This window comes from Dendroctonus ponderosae, unplaced genomic scaffold (genome assembly GCF_020466585.1).
Source record: "Dendroctonus ponderosae isolate FM_Combo_2020 unplaced genomic scaffold, Dpon_F_20191213v2 Dpon_F_20191213_5, whole genome shotgun sequence".
In the NCBI taxonomy this organism is placed as follows: domain Eukaryota; kingdom Metazoa; phylum Arthropoda; class Insecta; order Coleoptera; family Curculionidae; genus Dendroctonus; species Dendroctonus ponderosae.
Window position 1 is genome coordinate 14,235,792 of NW_026018715.1, and position 8,467 is coordinate 14,244,258.

Below are 8,467 nucleotides of genomic sequence, written 5' to 3' on the forward strand. Positions count from 1 at the left end.
GAATAATTTTACTATTCGAATAAACCACTAAACGAATATTCAAATTTAAAAAACTCCGAGCCCTAGTTTAAATAATCGGAGAAAGTGGCAAAAACTTTGCGCGTAACTTTTGAACCGTTGGTACTATTGAAAAGTTGGATGTTTTTTTAAGTATTAAAAATGCCTACAAAATGAGACAAACTAAATTAACATCCCTTTATTTGCTTACTCAAAAACCAAAAACAATCGCCGATTTTTAAGCTTTTTTAATTAACGTCGGATGCTTCTCCAAGGGTCTACAAAAATCTCCAAGAGTTAAACTACAGCTTTCAATCAAGAAAAAGTTGATTGCTGAAGGGCAAATTGTTTAAACATTAAGTTGAAAATCCGAAACCTTTTATGATAAAATCTAACGGGTTAATTTTTTAGATAAAATTTCCGAATCGATTGCTGTGATTTTTATGCAAATTGTAAACGTTTAAATATTGCTCTATCTGGAGCTCAGATTTACGGGTCAAAGACGCTAAAACCGGAATTTTGCTGGTCTTTTGAGTAAACAGAAAAACAGAATTTAATTTAGTTTGACTCATATTGTAAGAACTTTTAATACTTGACAAAAACTTTTTTGAATAGCATCAACGGTTTCAGGCACCTTCTTTGGCAAAAATAATATTTTTCTAATCTAATCTGACCGGTTGTTCACCTGCAGCCAATGATTGCTTACCTCGTCAGAGAAACTAGCCAATTGCTTTTCGCTGGCCAAGTCCAGCAATTGCTGTTTCGCTTTGTTGACATCATCCTGGGGACCTCGAATGGTCACTTTATCGCTCTTGCTGTCGGGGCTGGGAATTTTGATCGCAACCCCTCCACAATCTTCCATGATGGAATGGATGAGTTTCCCTGCAGGAGATAATGTGTTAATTTGTAGACTAGTGAAAGATGTTTCGCGATTTGTACCTTTAACACCGATCAGAGCGTTATGGAATTTAGGATCAATAGTAATTTCCTCGCTGACGATGTTCTCCAAACCATCCTGAATGCTGCGGATTTGCTCTCGGGCTTTATCCACATTCTCGCGCTTTCCTGTGATGGTGATACTGTCGTTAGTGTCGCCTTCGGCGGGCACGTCGATTCTAGTGTTGGTCTCCTCGCGAATTTTTTTAATTGTCGAACCACCTAAAGAGAATTAGCATCTTGTTATGCGTTGAGGCTTGGGCTTAGGCTTCTACCAACCTTTTCCAATGATGAACTTGTGAAATTGCTTGAAAATTGGCACTTGCACTTGAAACGACGACTCTTTAAGCTCCTTGACTTTGACTTCTAGAAGTCTCACGCACTTATCAACGTCCTCTTTGGGGCCGCGCACTTTGACTATGTCATTTCTTTCGCCTTGCCCTGGGAAGACGATCTGCACTTGGTTGAATTGGTCTCTGATCTCCTTGATGGCCTCCCCTTTAGTGCCTGCAAATTACACAATAAAATGCAATTAGCTAGCAAAAGTTGCTTGCGGTTGGCTTACCGATGATATTTCTGAAGTGGCGATGGTCAATGATAACGTCTCGCTCCTTTTCGTTCTCCAACTTGAAGATTCTCTGCTCTAAATCCTCCTTGGTTTTGGCAACATCGTCCTTGCTGCCCTCAATCCGGATCATGCCACTCTCGTCAATGTTAATGACCACATTGAATTCGTCCTTCAGCTTGTTAACGTTGGCGCCAGCCTTACCGATGATGTGCTTGAACAGTCTGCTATCGACGGTCATTTCTTCGAAGCACATGTTCTTCACAAGATCGTTGGTGATGGCTTCGATTTGCTCCTGAGCACTTTCCACCTACAATTCAATTTGCTGTTAGTTTAATTAACTGATGGAAGAAAGGGGTTGTCGTACCTCTTCCGGTGGGCCTTCGATGCGGATTTTATGGTCCTTGTCAGTGAACTCTACATGAACTTTGGGCAGATTTTGGGTGATTTCCTTGATTTTCTGGCCCTTCTTGCCGATGATGTATTTGTGCAGCCATGAGGGTGCGGTCACATCAGTGGAGCGAACCGAGTTGGCTTTTTCATAAACCACATTCAATGCCAGGCCAAGTTTTTCAGGGGGGCCCCTTAAAGTGATGGTGTCCACGCTCGAGTCGCTCGGCGGCATCTCAACGCTCACCCCGGTTTTCTGAAGAATCTCAGCTAAGGTGGCCCCTTTAGGCCCCACTACATATTTGTGCTGGGATTTGGAAACTTCGACCGATACCGTGGTGCATTTCTTCTCCATCAGCTTGAAGATGGCTTCGATTTTCGCTTTGGCGGCAGCCACGCCGTCCTTTTCGCCCGCGATGAAAATTTCGTCCTTCTGCACGGATGGGGGCGGCACATTGATCCGCGCTCCCGTTTCAGAGATAAGCTGAGTGAGGTTCTCGTTGAAGGGCCCCACGATGAACGGATGGAAAATCTTCGGGATGTTCAACAGCTCTTGCGCCTTCTTGGACTGTTGGTCGGACGTCACTTTGATTTCGTGCTCGGCCTTTTCGATGCCCTCTTTCGGCCCGGTGATGGTGAGCACGTCCGACTCGTCGTTCATGTTCGGAACGGAAATTTTCGTTCCCGTTTGCTTCTCCAGCTCTTTCAGGCGATCGCCCTTTTTGCCCAAGATCAGTTTGTGGTGCTCTTTTGGGATGGAAATCGATTTGTGAGCCTGTCAACGAGAGAGCGATTAGAATTGAGTTTTTTAGCCGTTAAGAGTTGTGTGGCAAGTGAATGAGAAGATAAGGCCAAAGAAAGGGCCAGACTTCACTCTAGCTTGTCAATGATCTAGCATCGGATTTTTTGCAAATTTGCTTTGGCGTGCAAATTTGCTTAGATCCCAATGCGTGTTTCTATAAAATTTACCGGAGTGCACGCCGCTCACCTGAGTTTGAAAATGACTCAAAATCTTGAATCTTGCTTTAAGTACTTCATTCTTTTTCCCAGTTACTAGGAAGGATAAAGACTGGTCCTTTCCATGGGAGATTTCAATGTGAGCGCCGGTCTCTTTCATGATCGCTCCACATGTCTGGACCGATTCGCCTTCGCCGAACTTTGAGCCGCCGTCCAATTTGCGTTCTTCATACGGGACTCTGTGGAATGATTGAGAATCGGCGTTGCAGTTGATAGTGGATAGAATTGATGAGGAACCAACCTGAACACTTGGGTGATGACGCTCGTGCCGATGCGCATTTTGTTGTTAACCGCAGTGTTCCAATGGGGGGCTGCGGTCTGGTTGGGTTGAGTGGATTCAGGCAAGGCCGGGAATAAGTCGTCATAACTCTTGAGGTTCGGCTCGTAAGCGGCGCCTGCTTCGGTCACTGGTTGCTGCATTTTGGGATTGTCCTTAGTCGCGCCAAGTCGTTACAGCAACACTACGAGATCAAATTCGCATAAAATACAAGCGTAGGGCTACAACTCTAAATGGAACCAATCAACATTGGTAATAACCATTGATGTACAACCGAATTGGGATTACAACAATTTATTTATAGACTATCCGGGTTGATGAACTGCGTTGCAGCTGAATAAATTCTCCTATTTATATAACGCTAGTTGGTGGTTTATTTAAAAAAAAATAGGTGGAAGTCGAGGAAATCAATGGAAACCGTTATAAACTTAAACCCCTTAGAGGACTGGGACTAAACTGGTGCAAAGAAAATGTGTTTTAATCAAAAAGCCAACAGGCGATTAACGTTTGACCTTTAGCATGTACACAATTGTTTCCCAAAACGATTTATCTGCCGAGATTTTTGCTGATTGAAGAGAATTTCGTGTGCGCGAGATTAATTTAACTCCCTCTCTAGTCTCTTGGCAACTAAGCTGGACTATTTTTTCAAACTGCCCCACTAAGACAGGTATAAACGAGTGAAAAACGTACCTCAATTTGGGAGTAGCAACTCAGAAAGCGGCGCAATGAAAGGCAACACAACAACTATTAAAGAATTTGAGAATTACCCCATAAAGCCGATATGGAGATTAAAAAGTACTTAGGAAAGCGAGTCAATTGTGTTTGCTGGGGAATTTTAGGGCGACTGTGGCAATACCATTAAGTCGGTTAGATGTATGTAAATCTCTTCTACTAAGGCAGAAACTTGCCAATTATTCAATATAATCACCATCCATTAAATTGCCATTAAAATAATCTGGCCCGTAAGGTTTTAGAGGAGAATTCACAAATAGCGTTATGACCTTTGGTTTGTTTGAACGAAACATCCTCAATGGGCCGATTGAGACTTCGTCTCACAGCGTTTTGTCCCAGCAAAGTGGAAGTTAGGGACAAAAGAACCCTACTCCAGTTTTTCCAGCTTAGTTCTGCAATTGAACATGAACCACCCTGCGTTTAGGGTTTTTCCATCGGCTTTGACGAATCTACCTGAAATTTCCACCACTTCAGCTAGAAAAAAGCCAGTTTTTGTTGAAGTTGAAATGCAATTGCAGGTTCCTCTGAATGTGGTGTTGGTTTAATTAAAAACTAGTCTTTAGGCTAAGGTTCACGCTGAAACCACGTGTATTCTGCTAACATTTGAGGCTAGACGCGAGACTATCTATCTATCTAGAAGCCCGACAACAGAACGGGTTATGACACGTTTCTAGCATCGGGAAAACTGGCTATTTTCAGTGAAATCTATATCCAAACATCGGCAACAAAACTATTTTGGCAACAATAAATGTTGGTAAAAATGGAAAATTTGGTAAATTCTTGTTGAGAACTTCTATCGCCTTATCCTTATACAAATAGATACTGGAATGTTTGTGTTTTCCACCTTGAAAGTAGAAAAAAAAGAAAATGACAGACATATGGGAAATAATTTGGATATTAATTCGATAAAATCCGAGGCGTGTGCCGAGTTGGATGGAACAACTGGACATTAGTTGACGAAAACCCATTCAGAATCATGATGAAAATCGAGGGCAAATGGAAAAATTGGGAAAATGCGGCCAAGAGCAGAGGAATAGGCAGTCGACGTGTCAACTAGGCCTAATCTGCTGCATGATAGTACAAAAGGATAAAAACAAACTCTTTCACTTACTGTACTGTAAAAACAGATAATCCGTCCTGGAAAACTGGGATCTATAAAGCCTCCAGCTTCGATTGGTTGCCTGCAAATGGGAGAAGAGCGTTTAAAATCGACGGAAAACCCACGAACGTTTCCTACATACCCAATGCCAAGTAGAAAATGATTATTTTTATGGAATTGCTGAAATTGCTATATAAACGTCACGTAGATAGTTTGGCGCACGTCAAATATGAGCTTTGTGAGCGGCCAGGGCGACATCTACCCTTCATCGGTGGTCAATATTACAAAATAGAACTTTCTAGAATTCGCATTTCTTTGGCTAGGGAAAACTGCAGAGTTCTAGTTCATAATTTTGCAAAGAAATTGACAATTTTGCACAAGAAACTTGCCTAAAATGCACGCTCTTAATTGCCTTTTGGAGTATTCAAAAATATCTCGTCGTGTAAAAATGTGGCTACATTAATCGCAACAAAACCATTAATCTTAATGTATTTCCAAACAACAACGTGCAAAATAATACAGAACAATCAGATTAAGCTCGCTTGTCCTCTAAACCCCATAAGTGTGAGTGAAATGAAAATAGTCTAACGCGATAGCGTCCATTCATCATTTTATCGGGGTTTTGTGATTGCAAACTTGTGTCTCTAGATGAATTACGACCCTAAAAGATAAGCAAATAAGTAGAAGAAACTTATTTGTTACATGATTAGGTCGTAATGATGCTCAGAACTTTTTGTAAAATGCCGCATTGGTAATTTGCTTAATTGCGAATGCCGCGCGATTTGCCAGGTTTAGAAATCGAAAAAGTCCGGGATTTTTCCACTTTATTTAATTAAGTTGATGATCTAAAAAATAAAGTTTCTAATCACACTTGTTACAGTGCGGTTTTTACCACTGGTAGCCCGATTTTAGCTGCAAAAGCGTGATTTTTGACTTGACTCATCAAAGATCCACAGCGAAGAGAAATTGTTTATATATTTTTTTGCTTCGACCATCAAAAACAGCAACAATACGAACCCTGTATATAAAACTCATCCTAAACATGATTGTGGAATTGCCGGATTGCCGATCATTTCGGCGTTTGCGGCCCAATATCGGCTAGCTACTTGTCTTCATCTATGTAGCTAGCTACATGAGCAAATTCGTTCATTTTGCCTGATTAGAAGCTCTAAACGGCAACGCTGGGGCTAAGGAAGCTGCAAAATTCCCACGCCGGAATGCAGGCAACTTGCAATGGTTTGATTTTTTGTAACCTGTCTTTATCCATGACCTTGTCGCTGTCAGTGTATGGCATAAGGTATCGAATAATAAAAAATAAGTTAATTTTTAAATAAAATTAGCGGCGTTTTTGCCTTTGGTGCTCAGACCTTAAAAATGTCCAAGGAAATGCAACTGCTGAAATTGCTCAGGGGGAGTTTTCTTCAGGTAAAGAAATCTCACCGTAATTACATAACAGTAAAACATCATAGGGATTTATGTTTGGGCCAAAGTGTATTATCCGGCTAATTAGCGTAGTATGCACATCAGCATCTTGTGATTTCCCAATGGAGAACCAGACAAGCATTCCAAATCATTACAATTCCATTCCAGGTACGTTTTATTCATGCGGCTCCTGCTTCGAATGCAGCAGCGGCTGCTGCTGCCGAACCTCAACAGCAGAAGCCGCCAAAGATCAAAACCGTGTCGATTTATCGCTGGAACCCCGACAAGCCCCAGCAGAAGCCCTACATGCAGGATTATAAGGTGGATCTGAGCCAGTGCGGGCCCATGGTGCTCGATGCTTTAATTAAGATCAAGAATGAGATGGACCCAACGTTAACCTTCCGAAGGTCCTGCCGCGAAGGCATTTGTGGTTCCTGTGCCATGAACATTGGGGGCGTTAATACGTTGGCTTGCATTAGGTGAGGAAAGCCCCCAAGGCTCTAAAATACTTGAAACTTATCCGGAACGCTTCTTGCAGCAAGATCGATACCAATCTGGGGAAGAAGGCGAAGATCTACCCCTTGCCTCATATGTACGTCGTCAAGGATTTGGTGCCCGACATGACGAACTTCTACAACCAGTACAAGTCGATTGAGCCGTGGCTTCAACGCGAGTAAGTTGATCTTGTTGAGGAAAACCCCAGCCATTTCTCACTTTCTTAATGGCAGTGACGCTGTGGCTGCTAAAGGCACCAAAGAAGTCACGCAATATCTTCAAAGCGTGGACGACCGAGCTAAACTCGACGGTCTATACGAGTGTATCTTATGCGCTTGCTGCTCAACTTCTTGTCCCAGTTACTGGTGGAATGGAGACAAATATTTAGGACCCGCTGTACTTATGCAGGTAAACTGCCTTTGCTCTACACAAACATCATTTAATAACGCTTTTTCCATTTCAGGCGTACAGGTGGATCATAGATTCGCGTGACAACACAACAGCAAAGCGATTGGATAAATTGCGAGATCCTTTCTCAGTCTATCGGTGTCACACTATCATGAACTGCACCAGGACGTGCCCTAAGGTGAGTCTCCTTAGTTCAACAGCCGGGCAGTTTGATATTTTGCGAATTTTCAGAGTCTGAACCCTGGCCGCGCTATCGCCGAAATCAAGAAACTACTAGGAGGCGTTGCCTCTAAGCCAAAGCCTCAACTAGACCCTGTAGCTTTACAAAAGTAATTGCCTTAAAACAAATATTTATTCCCTGTTTGGTCACCTGTAAATAAGGTAAATACTAGCGAGTTGAATAAACGTTTTAATTATTGTCATTTTGCCTTTAAACCCCATTTGCGACCACAAAGCAAAGTTAATCGGAGTAAAAAAACTTCAATTCATGTCTGTAATAAAAATGTATTAAACAGCAAATGGGTTTGACTAATAATTTATCGAGAAAACTATGTTATGCTTTGCTTAAAATGCGAGTATTTTTCTAAATTACTCCCGATGTGTTGACGTGACTGTGTCCATATAAGAAAAGGATATTCAGGTGGCAGTTCCTTGAATGTCTATCAAAAACGAGTATTTTATTACTCAACTTTTCCTTTTTGCTGGTGAAAACAATGCGCATTCACTCCCTTATCCTGACCGTTCTTTTCTTATATTGAACAGAGTGATACCGCGTACCTGTAAACTACTTTATAGGAACTTCCATTAATAAAAAATACATAAACAAAAACAACGATATTCGGCACTAGTTGCAGTAAAACGTACAATATCTACCACTTTACATAAATCTATCGAATGAGGGTGATTTACAGATAAAAATTGCCTACATGAACGATTGCTACCATATATGTATCAAACATTCCCTAAGAACACTTCAGATTATTTGATTAAATGTATTTAAATCCGCGCTTTAGTGACACTGGATGGAAAAATAAAGTACCAGACATACTTAACAATTGTATATACTTTCCTGACTGTGTTTCAATTCCAAATCAAATTCATTCCTGGGTTTCAGTCATTTATTGTCTCT

The 8,467-nt window shown here is 41.5% G+C and overlaps 2 protein-coding genes across 2 annotated transcripts in view; one reads left to right on the plus strand and one right to left on the minus strand.

Annotated features, from left to right (window-relative positions):
* LOC109545462 (vigilin) overlaps positions 1-5,252 on the minus strand; it is a 9,227-nt gene extending 3,975 nt beyond the window's left edge. The window contains exons 1-9 of the mRNA XM_019916174.2: positions 5,156-5,252; positions 5,026-5,095; positions 3,147-3,366; positions 2,877-3,084; positions 1,866-2,663; positions 1,499-1,808; positions 1,213-1,440; positions 937-1,155; positions 704-879 (exon numbers count right to left, since the gene is read on the minus strand). Of these exons, the coding sequence (XP_019771733.1) occupies positions 704-879; positions 937-1,155; positions 1,213-1,440; positions 1,499-1,808; positions 1,866-2,663; positions 2,877-3,084; positions 3,147-3,325 (2,118 nt within the window). The 5' untranslated portion in view covers positions 3,326-3,366; positions 5,026-5,095; positions 5,156-5,252. The remainder of the gene's footprint in view (positions 1-703; positions 880-936; positions 1,156-1,212; positions 1,441-1,498; positions 1,809-1,865; positions 2,664-2,876; positions 3,085-3,146; positions 3,367-5,025; positions 5,096-5,155) is intronic.
* A 926-nt stretch (positions 5,253-6,178) lies between these two features.
* On the plus strand, positions 6,179-7,760 carry LOC109545569 (succinate dehydrogenase [ubiquinone] iron-sulfur subunit, mitochondrial). The gene is made up of 6 exons (XM_019916339.2): positions 6,179-6,438; positions 6,604-6,914; positions 6,974-7,108; positions 7,164-7,338; positions 7,394-7,516; positions 7,570-7,760. The coding sequence occupies exons 1-6, from the start codon at positions 6,388-6,390 to the stop codon at positions 7,669-7,671; spliced, it is 897 nt and encodes a 298-aa protein (XP_019771898.1). The 5' UTR covers positions 6,179-6,387; the 3' UTR covers positions 7,672-7,760.
* The last annotated feature ends 707 nt before the right edge of the window (positions 7,761-8,467 follow it).